General features: G+C 43.8%; 1 protein-coding gene across 1 annotated transcript in view; it reads right to left on the reverse strand.

Annotated features, from left to right (window-relative positions):
* Positions 1-3,277: 3,277 nt before the first annotated feature.
* Positions 3,278-14,086, reverse strand: part of LOC139459706 (vacuolar protein sorting-associated protein 52 homolog) — a 44,067-nt gene continuing 33,258 nt past the window's right edge. Inside the window, exons 14-20 of the mRNA XM_071241345.1 lie at positions 10,767-10,922; positions 9,758-9,876; positions 8,718-8,841; positions 7,830-8,033; positions 6,258-6,435; positions 5,382-5,500; positions 3,278-4,275 (exon numbers count right to left, since the gene is read on the reverse strand). Of these exons, the coding sequence (XP_071097446.1) occupies positions 4,129-4,275; positions 5,382-5,500; positions 6,258-6,435; positions 7,830-8,033; positions 8,718-8,841; positions 9,758-9,876; positions 10,767-10,922 (1,047 nt within the window). The 3' untranslated portion in view covers positions 3,278-4,128. The remainder of the gene's footprint in view (positions 4,276-5,381; positions 5,501-6,257; positions 6,436-7,829; positions 8,034-8,717; positions 8,842-9,757; positions 9,877-10,766; positions 10,923-14,086) is intronic.

Consider the following 14,086-nt stretch of genomic DNA (forward strand, 5'->3'; position numbering starts at 1 on the left):
TTTTTTAAAATCTTTAATTATTCCACATCTCAAACACACGACCCCATCAGTGAAATGCTACAATACTTGAGAATAACATAATTTCTCCAAAATTATTGTAAACAAACATTGGTTACATACAAGCTTCAACAACAACAAAAAAACACCGCCCGCCCACACTATAATTTTAAAAGCCAATGCCTGAGAACCAATTCTTTTATTTGTTTAAGGCTTAAACTAGTTTAAAGTAGAATGTTACTTACCACCATACTCCTTCTTAATTAGTTGCCTTGTTTCACCAAGTCTGGTAAAATCCCTGATTTGTTGAGTGGGCAGAAACTATAGATTATGACCTACCCCGGTACTGATTGTAGGGGTAAACATTTGATTGTGATAATGAAGGCTGTTAGTTTATGTAGTAGGTAGGACCTGCCATGTCTCTGGCAGCAAGCCCTTGTGTTCAACAGCAACAAACTAAGAGTGGCTTGTTAACATTGTGAAAACAATTTATTTTGGAAACATTTTTATCTTCTTGAGACTGATCGTTATGAGGACTACAACTTTGTATTTTCAAATAGATACAGAGTTATTTACCGTATTGGAGATGTTGAGCACTAGGTGAATATAAAGTGACCACGAGGGCACTATTTGGAGACTATCTAGACAAGTTTGTTTTACCTTGGTTAAGCTTCCAGAGCCTCCATTGATCAAGATGACAAATCAGACAGAAGTGTTTATGTCAACTTATTAAGTTATCTTGAAATTCATGTTTTTCTATTTTTGAGGGTGCTATTTTGAACCAGGGCCCTTGATATGATAAACACTGTACAGTACACTGTGACATAGCTTGTGAGTCAAAGCTTTGTCTTATTGTGGCAGTGTTGAATTTATGGATTGTATCTACAGATGTTTTATATTCAGGTCTTTGGACTTGTGTGAAATCTTTGACACTCCAAACTTGAGATTTCTATTTAAGGAGAAAGTGCTTATTTTTAACTTTGGCAATTTGTTCATTGTTGATAAATTATTCATGTTATTTTATGATTATTGTTAAGATTCCTATCATTGTTAACCTCATTGTTTCCACGTGATATTGGTAGTTGCCGACGTTACTTGGTTGTACATACTGTTGTTATGAAGAGTCCAGGTTGTTTTGTACAGTGACCGTTGCATGACTTGATCAGCTGAAATACAATGTTTAGTATTTCTGGTGTACATACTATCTTCATGTCGATATTAAGCCCAGACTCACGTTGTCACATTTGCTTTTTGTAACATTGTGGAAGTTGGCTGTTGAATATTAATAAATATTAAATGGTATCACTGTTTTGTTTTGTTTGTATTATATATTATTATATAATGCAAAGATTTCCGCCATATTCATTAACCAAGAAACGTATTGACTCAAGTCAGGTCTGGTACTTCACGGTATTGACTTGAGTTACTAAGAATAGAATGGGAAATACCCGGAAGTGGTTCCCCAAACCTTAGCCAATCAGATGTCTCTGTTTGTTGAAACTTCCTGAAGTTATTGTAGCTAACATAATAATGTTGAATTTGCTTTTGTGTCTTTATCATATAACATAAGGTAGATACACGATAATGCAAATAACAATGAAGAACGGAGCGAGTTTTATTTCACGATAAGACATGGTTCTATCATGATGTCATTCTGGAGATTCAAACATGCGCTTGCAACTTGATGATGTTGTGTATTCGACATACATAATGTTGATGTCTCCTCTAAGAACTAAATGACTCATGGTCATAGTTTCTTATATAAAACATGAGGTCAATACCTGTTTTTACGGTCCCCCAAAAGGGCAATATTGTCTTTATTGACTTTCAATATTAATTTTGGGGGTCCATTAAATGAGGTATCAATCAAATATGAAGTCTGTAATTGTATAGTGTCAGTGAAGGAATGTAAGTTGTGTACTGCGTCAGTCTGTAATAATACAGCCTCTTCACAGGCGCCGGTGTGTGTGTGTGTGTGTGTGTGTGTGAGTGAGTGTTTATTGCTTCACGCCACACTCACCAAAGTTCCAGCTAATAATCGAGTGATTAATACCATAAGCAAAAGTCCACGCCGTCAAGGAACGATGACATTCGATCAAGCAAGTCACAGAGTCTGACCAACCGCTCCATTTGGTCACCTCTTCTAGGTTGCTGGGTTCAGTTCTAACCTGGAATCCCCCTTTTCCAATTCTTATTTTCTAACACTAGGGTCATGAAAAGTGAGTGTGAGTTTGGCTAGTTTGGCTGAACACCGCTTTAACTAATTTCAGTTATATATGATCGTAGAACCCACAAACATGGGAATGGTGCTGACAAACATAGAAACATAATCAGGGTGAATCTGGGATTCTAACTCAAAACTATAGGCTTGTGGCGAGAAACATTCTTGAAAGACAACTGGGCCACCCAAACCCCAGAGTAATGACAAGACCCTTTGACTTTCATTGTTAAGCTTGGACACTGCCATTGAGAAAACCAAACAGATTCATTCTTTGATATATTTTAATACATACACATTCTGACACTATATACACATTACATATTTACACAGCATATATGTCCACAGAAACATGTAATATAAAAATGCAACTACCAATGATTTCCTAAAGCCTTGAAATATACAGTTCAAAAGGAGTTATAGGACACCCGATTCCTCATATTGCTTTCATATAAACTGTAATAATTAACTGTAATATGAAAGAATCAGGTGTGCTTTAACTTTTTCAAACTTTATGTAGATTCTAACAACACCATCTACAAGTGAGTGCAAGGTTCATGCTGCAGAATTTCTGATAAATCATAACAGTCTCAGACTTGAACTCCGATCTGATACACATCTCTGTGACAATCTGACAAATTCTCCATAGGAGAGTGAGTATTGTTTTATGCCGCTTTTAGCAATATTCCGGCAATATCACGCCTGGGGGACACCAGAAATAGGCTTCACACATTGTGGGGAATGGAACCCGGGTCTTCGGCATGACCAGCGAACACTTAAACCACTATGCTACCCTACCGCCTCTTCTCCATCGGAAGTTCTTAGCGCTACTGAGCAAACATCCCAATCAAAAGGATGTGTGGGTTTTTTTTAGCCAGTCAATTGTCATCTTTCTAAAATGATATAATTCATTGTGAAAATGTCGGAATCAATAGCAATAGTCCGTTTTACCTATGCTTGTAGGATAAATTGAACAATAATAGCAAAAACATGCATCCTTCATTTTGATTGGGTGGTGTCAGTTCGCTTAAGGCTCACATGCCGTGACCTCCTATACTGCTATAGGGTTTGTCAGATGTTGATGGTGAGAGGTAATCGGAGTAAAATATCACTTTGTCGAGGCTTCAAACTGCTTGGTACAAGAGATTGAAGAATTCAAACCAGACTATCTGCTTTCTGTATTTCAAATACAAATAAATGTGCTGGACAACGAAATGAGTTGACACTTCTGATATGGTGCTTTAATACATGACTCTCAGCCTGTCTGCATAAACCTGTGATAGAAGTATTACATAATGTACCGATACTTGGAAACTCAAGAATGTCAGTCATACAGGAATGTAATAGTAAATGTGCCTATGATTGTGTAGCGGCCATACAATTTCAGAGTCCCGTGATGGGATTCGAACCACAGACCTTCTGAGCAGAGGTCGGATGCCTTGTCCACATGACCAAAGAGGTTAACCCCGTCAGCAAGCTGACAAGGTAAGGATGTCATCTGTGGGATGACTCCATGCCCTGCTACAATTGTAAATATGTTAGGTTCTTAGATGGTAGTGAGCGAGTAAGTTGGTTTTAACATCACTTTTAATAATATTTTAGTTACATCACAGTTTGTCAGCTTATCCCAAGTTCAAAATGATGCAGGTCCTATGCATTTATCCCTATGGTGAAACTGACAAGCATAACATCATAATCAGGTCAAATCATAGGATCCTGGCCTGCCAAAGGGATGCAACTCTGGTGGTGCCGTGGGCCACTTTTCTCAATGATATATAACACATCCACAGACATCAGGCCCTGTTCTAGCTATCACAAAGCTGCCCACAGTAAAGTATCATCACCGTAGACCACCACTTTCATGGGTGCTGGTTGTGTAGCTGGTATCTCCAGTCAATGTCTGCCAGTCAAGATCAGAAATTGGGTTTGTATTTCTTGACCTCTACCATGACATGGTGAATGTTGATGAGCTCGTTACGGATCTGGAAGTTGCGTAAGGGTCCCTGCGAGAGGACCTTCTGAAAGCCGTGGTAGTACTGGATGAGTTGAGTCAAGCCTCCCTGAAATATACACTGCCTTGTAGATCTCAACTTACCATAGTACAAGTATACACATAGTTCATGCAGACCTACTCTGCCTTGGAATCTCTATCAAGAGACAAGCATGGGGTACTGGGGACCTACTCTGCCCTGGAATCTCTATCGGAAGACAAGCATGGGGTACTGGGGACCTATTCTGCCCTGGAATCTCTATCGGAAGACAAGCATGGGGTACTGGGGACCTATTCTGCCCTGGAATCTCTATCGGGAGAAAAGCATGGGGTACTGGGGACCTATTCTGCCCTGGAATCTCTATCGGAAGACAAGCATGGGGTACTGGGGACCTATTCTGCCCTGGAATCTCTATCGGTAGACAAGCATGGGGTACTGGGGACCTATTCTGCCCTGGAATCTCTATTGGGAGACAAACATGGGGTACTGGGGACCTATTCTGCCCTGGGAGACAAGCATGGGGTACTGGGGACCTACTCTGCCCTGGAATCTCTATTGGAAGACAAGCATGGGGTACTGGGGACCTATTCTGGCCTGGAATCTCTATCGGGAGACAAGCATGGGAAACTGGGGACCTATTCTGCCCTGGAATCTCTATCGGAAGACAAGCATGGGGTACTGGGGACCTATTCTGCCATTGGAGACAAGCATGGGGTACTGGGGACCTATTCTGCCCTGGAATCTCTATCGGAAGACAAGCATGGGGTACTGGGGACCTATTCTGCCATGGGAGACAAGCATGGGGTACTTGGGACCTATTCTGCCCTGGAATCTCTATTGGGAGACAAGCATGGGGTACTGGGGACCTATTCTGCCATGGGAGACAAGCATGGGGAACTGGGGACCTATTCTGCCCTGGAATCTCTATCGGAAGACAAGCATGGGGTACTGGGGACCTATTCTGCCATGGGAGACAAGCATGGGGTACTTGGGACCTATTCTGCCCTGGAATCTCTATTGGGAGACAAGCATGGGGTACTGGGGACCTATTCTGCCCTGGAATCTCTATCAGAAGACAAGCATGGGGTACTGGGGACCTATTCTGCCCTGGAATCTGAAGAGACAAGATAAGGTTGCTGGAGACTTAGGAGATAACCATAGCGTATCCCTCTCACCTGTAGTATCTGGGTGCCATTCTTGAAGTTGGTGAAGGACCGCATTACATCTTGGTTAATCGTCTCGAGAGCTTTCTTCCAGTCGTTGTTAAACCCACGCACTATCTGCTGCACCCTCCCTACAAGCAACATGTCACAAACAATCCTCAAGTTAAGACTGCCGAGGGTCTTTGTAAACGTAAACATTTTTTGATGAGCGAGATTGCATGCTGCCTTGAATAGTGTTTCAGTTAAACCATGACAGCTTTGTTGGAAAAAAATTGTTACATACATCCTAGCCTATTTCTTCCATACATATGTAGCAAATTGTGTAGAAGGGAGCCCTAGTCATAACCCCTATGAGTGAGTGAGTGAGTGAGTGAGTGAGTGAGTGAGTGAGTGAGTGAGTGAGTGACTACGGTTTTTCATCACTTTTAGCAATATTCCAGCAATGTCAAGGCAGGGATGCAGAAATGGGCTTCATACATTGTACCCATGTGGGGAATTCAAACCACCAGGCTACCCTCCTGCCCCTATATACCCTTATTCTAAACTCACAGACTTAGAGGGTCCCAGATTCACATGCTATAGCAATAAACCTGAAGTACCACAGACACTGGTACAGCATCTGTTAACTGATTAATATCATTAACTGCAGCTAGTTTGGCTTCTTCGCAATACTTCTAAGTGAGTGAGTATTGTTTTATGCCACTTTCAGCAATATTACAGCGATATCTAGGCAGGGGATACCAGAAATACGCTTCACACATTGTAACCATGTGGGGAATCGAACCCAGGTCTTCGCCGTGACAAACAAATGCTTTAACAACTAGGCTACCCCAACGCCCCAAATACTTCTGCCATACACGCAATCTGTTATAAGGTGAGTTAACTCACTCTCTTCTTGTTTGAGCTGTTCAGCTTGACCTCTCTCCAGCATGACCTCACAGTCCTTGACAAATGTTATCATTCCCCCGAAGTGAGGTGCCAGAATCTCTTCTATGTATTCCTGGGTTCGGGCCTGAAGCAACTCTTTGAAGCTTTCAGTTTCTTTGGAATCCTCGGCAGTCCGTTCCTGCAACAAGTAAACATGGGAATGACTGAGTGAGTTAGTTTAATGACAGCATTTCTGTACAACGAGGTGAGGTGAGGTGAGGTGAGGTGCACTTATATAGCGACGTGCATGCACATGTGTGTTTGTGTGGCTGCTTGTACTAGTCATGATTGATGCCGATTTATAATGCTAGCTCACTGAGATACCATGCCGCAGTTTAACATGAATACCCCACTCAGACACAGTATACTGACTCCGAGCCAACCAGTCCTTGTTTTAGCCCCTTAATGCCAAGCGCCAGACAGGGTAATAACAAGTACCATCTTTTAACGTCTTTTGGTATGACACGGCCGGGAATCGAACCCCGGACCTTCCGCTCTCCGGGCGGACGCTCTACCACTAGACCACGGAGGCGGTCTGTACAATGAGAACATGTCAGCTTATAGTGAGAGGAAACCTCAAAGTGATGCAGGTGTTAGACGTTATTACTTTCGTGAATACCAGGAGCACAGGTATGATGCTGATAAACCTAGACAATAAATGGTCCCACATCTGTTGGGCTGAGAGGAGCGGATGTCTTATTGGTCTTCTGGGCCTTAGTCCTGCTGCAGTCAGTCATGCCTAATGATGCTAAGGGACACTCTCTTGTGGCTATGCCAGTGATGACAAAGAACGGTGCAAGTTGAAGTTAGTGGCCGTTTTGCCTGATGTACATGCACCCTGTCCTCTCTGGCACTGGTGTTCCGTGGACATCCTGATCTCGGCAAGTCCCCAACATGTCAGTCAATGTGTCTTTTCTAATGAGTCGACTGATTACAGTATGACTGATGTTCAACACGGTGGCAATAGCTGACATGACATGCCTGTTTGGTGCCTGCCAAAGATTTGCCATCTTTGATTTTCTGGGACAGTATGCTTTGGCATTTCAGTTACAATCGTTCCAAATACAAGGAACTAGGCTACCCGACCACTTTCAAAATTAACAGCAGTAAAGAAGCATGAACTTACTATCATCAAACCTTAATTTCTCTACAGAGACCCCTTAGGTGTGCATACAGCTTGCATCAATGCACCCACAAGGTTTGGCAGTTAAGGTGGCTACAATTCTACAGGCAGCTTATGTGTCAACACACAGTGTACCATTTGAAAATCTCTACATTGAGCGAGTGAGTGAGTTTGATTTTTGATTTGATATCACAGCGGGGGACACCAGAAATGGGCTTCACACATTGTACCCATGTCGAGAATCGAACCTGGGCCTTCAGCATGATGAGCGAATGCTTTAACTACTAGGCTACCCAACCGCCCCTCTCGATACTGAAAATAAATCTACAATGACACTTCAAATTTGGTGGTGTGATACTTTTGACGAGGTGTATATTTACAGGAGGAGACACAACAAACACATCTCTAACCATGAGCACGGCCAGCATCATGTCATAGTTGTTAATGAGGTACACCAGCTGCTCCTTGCGTTGTGGGAACTCGGCGGCCATCTTCAGGATGAAGTTCTCCACTTCTGATTGCAGCTGTCCCAGCAGACGGTCAACTCGCTCATCCGGATACGACTGGTTGATGCCAACAATGGCTGCAGAAAACTCGGCATAGCGTCGTGTTATCTGAAATCACAAGAAAACAAATAAAAAATCGGAAACTGTAGTTACTAAGGTGTACACGACCTATCAATGTCAACTTGGATGACTGACTGGGCAAATCAACTAACGATTACTTCACTTGCAATCACATCTGTAACTAGACGTAAGAAAAACCAATGTAAATTCAATTCATTTAAAACAGAAAAGTTAAGAAATGTTTTGAAAAATGAACACATGACACTTTTTTATGGATAGCAACTTTTTTTATTCTTTATGTGAGCTACTTCTTGCTCATTCAACAGTTGAGTGAGTGAGTGAGTGAGTGAGTGAGTGAGTGAGTTTTGGTTTTACACCGCTTTTAGCAATATTTCAGCAATATCACGGCGGGGGACACCAGAAATGGGCTTCACACATTATACCCATGTCGGGATTTGAACCCGGGTCTTCGGCGTGATGAGCGAACGCTTTAACCACTAGGCTACCCGACCACCCCTGAATGCTTAGTATGTGCATAGAGTACAATATATATAAATCATGATGCTTACACAACACAAGGTGGGATGATTGTACAAAGATGACAACATACTGACAAAGCCAGTTCCAGAGGATTAATGTATAAAGAGAACAATATAATGACAAATTCATGTTCTCCCAACCTCTAAATGCCTTTCAAAGACTTGTTTTGAAAAGGTCAATTGCTTTCCTTACATAATGTGGCCTGACGTCGATGTGCCGGAGTCTCTGTGGGTCACAGTCCCTCACACTCTGAATGTTCAGCTGCATGATATAGTCAAAGCGTGGCCACAGGGCATTCAGCAGTGCCTCCCAGTACCTGCAACAGTCAGTGAAGGAACTTCTGGGATGTTATGGCAGTGTTCAAGACTAAGGGGCAGGGACTACATCTAAATTGTGGATATTTTTTGTAAAAAAAACAACCTGAAAAAACACACACAAAGAACACACAAATAAAAAAAGAAAAGAAAACAAAGAGGCGAAATCCTGCATCCTATACGTATGAAACGAGAAAAAGGACGTGAAAAGGTGGAGTGCATCTGTCAAAAATGAATAGTAATTCTTCCATCCGGAACAAATATTGCCAGTGTAGATCTAGATGAATTGTGGGAAGAATCTCCTGGTAAATACTGTTCCATGGGAATAATTCCCGGAGAAATACAAAGGAACGATTTCACTACAGAAACAGATACTCTTTGATACCTGTTTGCATGTTTAGAAATAGATGATGTTATAGCATAATTTGGTACCACTTAAATTACCATATTCGACGTAACAAGCGCCCAGGGGGCTCTCAAAATTACAAATAGGGGGCTCTTCTCAGAATATTATTTTGGTAGAAAAAAACAGAGTTGAAAGATCATAAATTTCGTGGTTTTTGCTGACAGCCTGAAATGTTTATATACGACAGATTTATTTTTCCAGAATTTAATTGCCCATAATTATAAGTGCATATAAGACAAGAGTGCATATTATACATGAATAAATAAGTCTTGTGTACATTGATCAATCAGAATGGGTGCTAATTGGGATTGTTCACTAGCCAATACATTAGCAAATATCGTTGTGGGCGCTTATTAGAGCAGGCTGTCAGCATAAACCACGAATTTATCTTTCAACTCTGTTTTTTTTCACCAAAATAATATTCCAATAAGAGCCCCCTATTTCTAATTTTGAGAGCGCCCTGGGCACTTATTACGTCGAGTACGGTATGAAACAAGATGGTGATGATGTACCTGTCTAAGCCTGGTACGCTTCTCTTCTGCATCATGCTGCGATATCTGTATATAATGTGAATACTGAGAAAGATGGCGATGGAGTCGTAACAGTCGTTCACATAGTCCTCCATTTGTTTCTGTGAACAGAGTAAAGACATCAAGAAGGATCTTCACTAATCTTGTATAATATAAAACATTTACACATAAAAAGTTAATTGTAAAACTGTCCTTATTAAAACCGGATGGCTTTCTCCCTTTGTGAGCGAGTTGGGTTAATGCCACTTTGAACAGTATTTCAGTTATATCCTGGCTAGATGTAGGGGTGTTCACCACTCTGCTGAGACACACAAGGATGTGTATGGAGCTGTTGTTTGTTTGTTGTTTGTTTGTTTGTTGTTTAATGCCGCATTCAGTAATATTCCAGCTATATGACAGCGATCTGTAAACAATCTGGACCAGACAATCAAGTGATTGATATCCATGCAATTGGGATACGATGACATGCATCAACCATGTCACCTCTTACGACAAGCTTAGTCGCCTTTTACAGCAAGCATGGGTTGCTGAAGAGCTAATCTTCCCCGGATCGTCACGGGTCATGTATGGAGCTGAGAAACCAAGGTTCATAAGTGATATGGCTCTATACTTTGGACCCACGATCAGCAGATCCTGACACAGTTAAGGGATGCAACTGCACATGGATTGAGATGCCTTAGGCCACAGGACCATGAGGTGAGGTGAAATAAGGTTTAACATCATGTTCACGCTTTTAAATTTATCTAGCAATGTGCACGCATGTGAGTGTGATTGTGTGAGTGTGATTGTGTGAGTGTGAGTGTGAGTGTGGGTGTGGGTGTGGGTGTGGGTGTGGGTGTGGATACGGGTGCGTGTGCGTGTGCGCCTGTCTGTCTGTCTGTCTGTCTGTCTGTCTGTCTGTCCGTCTGTCTGTCTGCTTGAACTAGTCAGGATTTATGCCGGTTTTATAGTGCAGATACTCTATCCACGACACCACAAAACCCTGACTCACCAGAAACATGGTAAGAGTCTTCCCCATGATGGCATCAAAGAGATTCTGTGCCACGGATCCTGTAGCCATGTAGAAGTCCACCACGAACAGGAACTCCCGACAGCAGTTGTCCATCAGCGCAAAGTGCAGGCTGCGGAACAGGCACTCGAACGTGTACTGGAACAGCAGATAATGGAACATTGGATCAAACATCGAGACAGGAGGACGTCATAACTTGGAGCGTGCTTCAACGGGTCCTCACGAAGGTCCTCATCTTAGTACGATGCAGCAGCTGACAGCCCAGGGATGGAAATTAATGCTTGACCATTGACCTGTGACATTCAGCACAACGTTCCCAGTCTTTCTCGTAATGCATAACATTCGCATTACCGAGTTCACATGATCTTTTGCAAGGATAACTGAAAATAACCAACCAGCCCTGTGGGATTGTTTGTTTTTTTAGTTAATTTCCATCCATGTAGCACTAATATGTGTCTCTACTGTTCTCAATATGTAAAAAAAAATTCATTATTTGCTTTTTATCCAAATATTTCAAAGTTATTAGCAAGAGTAATTTCCTTTTTTTCTAAACTGTTCAAGGCATCTGTGTACATCAACTGTCAGCAGTTGTGATTCACATAAATCAGGAATATATTATATATTATATATATTATATTTCATTTCAAAGAAAGAAGGGAAAACACAGAGTGTGAAGACAGTTGATCTGTTCAGACCTACCTTGGCTTCTGACTTCTGGGCAGCATGAGGAACAATGACTGGAGCTTCTTACCCCGATGTCAACACCTCCCCTCGATGTCCGAGTGGGAAGACAGTTGATCTGTTCAGACCTACCTTGGCTTCTGACTTCTGGGCAGCGTAGGGAACAATGACTGGAGCTTCTAACTCCGATGTCAACACCTCCCCTCGATGTCCGAGTGGGAAGACAGTTTCTCTGTTCAGACCTACCTTGGCTTCTGACTTCTGGGCAGCGTAGGGAACAATGACTGGAGCTTCTAACTCCGATGTCAACACCTCCCCTCGATGTCCGATTGGGAAGACAGTTGATCTGTTCAGACCTACCTTGGCTTCTGACTTCTGGGCAGCATGAGGAACAATGACTGGAGCTTCGTACCCCGATGTCAACACCTCCCCTCGATGTCCGAGTGGGAAGACAGTTGATCTGTTCAGACCTACCTTGGCTTCTGACTTCTGGGCAGCATGAGGAACAATGACTGGAGCTTCTAACTCCGATGTCAACACCTCCCCTCGATGTCCGAGTGGGAAGACAGTTGATCTGTTCAGACCTACCTTGGCTTCTGACTTCTGGGCAGCGTAGGGAACAATGACTGGAGCTTCTAACTCCGATGTCAACACCTCCCCTCGATGTCCCAGTGTGAAGACAGTTGATCTGTTCAGACCTACCTTGGCTTCTGACTTCTGGGCAGCGTGGGGAACAATGACTGGAGCTTCTAACTCCGATGTCAACACCTCCCCTCGATGTCCGAGTGGGAAGACAGTTTCTCTGTTCAGACCTACCTTGGCTTCTGACTTCTGGGCAGCATGAGGAACAATGACTGGAGCTTCTAACTCCGATGTCAACACCTCCCCTCGATGTCCGAGTGGGAAGACAGTTTCTCTGTTCAGACCTACCTTGGCTTCTGACTTCTGGGCAGCATGAGGAACAATGACTGGAGCTTCTAACTCCGATGTCAACACCTCCCCTCGATGTCCGAGTGGGAAGACAGTTTCTCTGTTCAGACCTACCTTGGCTTCTGACTTCTGGGCAGCATGGGGAACAATGACTGGAGCTTCCAACTCCGATGTCAACACCTCCCCTCGATGTCCGAGTGGGAAGACAGTTGATCTGTTCAGACCTACCTTGGCTTCTGACTTCTGGGCAGCATGGGGAACAATGACTGGAGCTTCTAACTCCGATGTCAACACCTCCCCTCGATGTCCGAGTGGGAAGACAGTTGATCTGTTCAGACCTACCTTGGCTTCTGACTTCTGGGCAGCATGAGGAACAATGACTGGAGCTTCTAACTCCGATGTCAACACCTCCCCTCGATGTCCGAGTGTGAAGACAGTTGATCTGTTCAGACCTACCTTGGCTTCTGACTTCTGGGCAGCATGGGGAACAATGACTGGAGCTTCTAACTCCGATGTCAACACCTCCCCTCGATGTCCGAGTGGGAAGACAGTTGATCTGTTCAGACCTACCTTGGCTTCCGACTTCTGGGCAGCATGAGGAACAATGACTGGAGCTTCTAACCCCGATGTCAACACCTCCCCTCGATGTCCGAGTGGGAAGACAGTTTCTCTGTTCAGACCTACCTTGGCTTCTGACTTCTGGGCAGCATGGGGAACAATGACTGGAGCTTCTAACTCCGATGTCAACACCTCCCCTCGATGTCCGAGTGGGAAGACAGTTTCTCTGTTCAGACCTACCTTGGCTTCTGACTTCTGGGCAGCATGAGGAACAATGACTGGAGCTTCTAACTCCGATGTCAACACCTCCCCTCGATGTCCGAGTGGGAAGACAGTTGATCTGTTCAGACCTACCTTGGCTTCTGACTTCTGGGCAGCATGGGGAACAATGACTGGAGCTTCCAACTCCGATGTCAACACCTCCCCTCGATGTCCGAGTGGGAAGACAGTTGATCTGTTCAGACCTACCTTGGCTTCTGACTTCTGGGCAGCGTGGGGAACAATGACTGGAGCTTCTAACTCCGATGTCAACACCTCCCCTCGATGTCCGAGTGGGAAGACAGTTTCTCTGTTCAGACCTACCTTGGCTTCCGACTTCTGGGCAGCATGAGGAACAATGACTGGAGCTTCTAACTCCGATGTCAACACCTCCCCTCGATGTCCGAGTGGGAAGACAGTTTCTCTGTTCAGACCTACCTTGGCTTCTGACTTCTGGGCAGCATGGGGAACAATGACTGGAGCTTCCAACTCCGATGTCAACACCTCCCCTCGATGTCCGAGTGGGAAGACAGTTGATCTGTTCAGGCTTACCTTGGCTTCTGACTTCTGGGCAGCGTGGGGAACAATGACTGGAGCTTCTAACTCCAATGTCAACACCTCCCCTCGATGTCCGAGTGGGAAGACAGTTTCTCTGTTCAGACCTACCTTGGCTTCTGACTTCTGGGCAGCGTAGGGAACAATGACTGGAGCTTCTAACTCCGATGTCAACACCTCCCCTCGATGTCCGAGTGTGAAGACAGTTGATCTGTTCAGACCTACCTTGGCTTCTGACTTCTGGGCAGCGTGGGGAACAATGACTGGAGCTTCTAACTCCGATGTCAACACCTCCCCTCGATGTCCGAGTGGGAAGACAG

This window comes from Haliotis cracherodii, unplaced genomic scaffold (genome assembly GCF_022045235.1).
Source record: "Haliotis cracherodii isolate W230 unplaced genomic scaffold, xgHalCrac1.p SCAF_13, whole genome shotgun sequence".
Classification (NCBI taxonomy): domain Eukaryota; kingdom Metazoa; phylum Mollusca; class Gastropoda; order Lepetellida; family Haliotidae; genus Haliotis; species Haliotis cracherodii.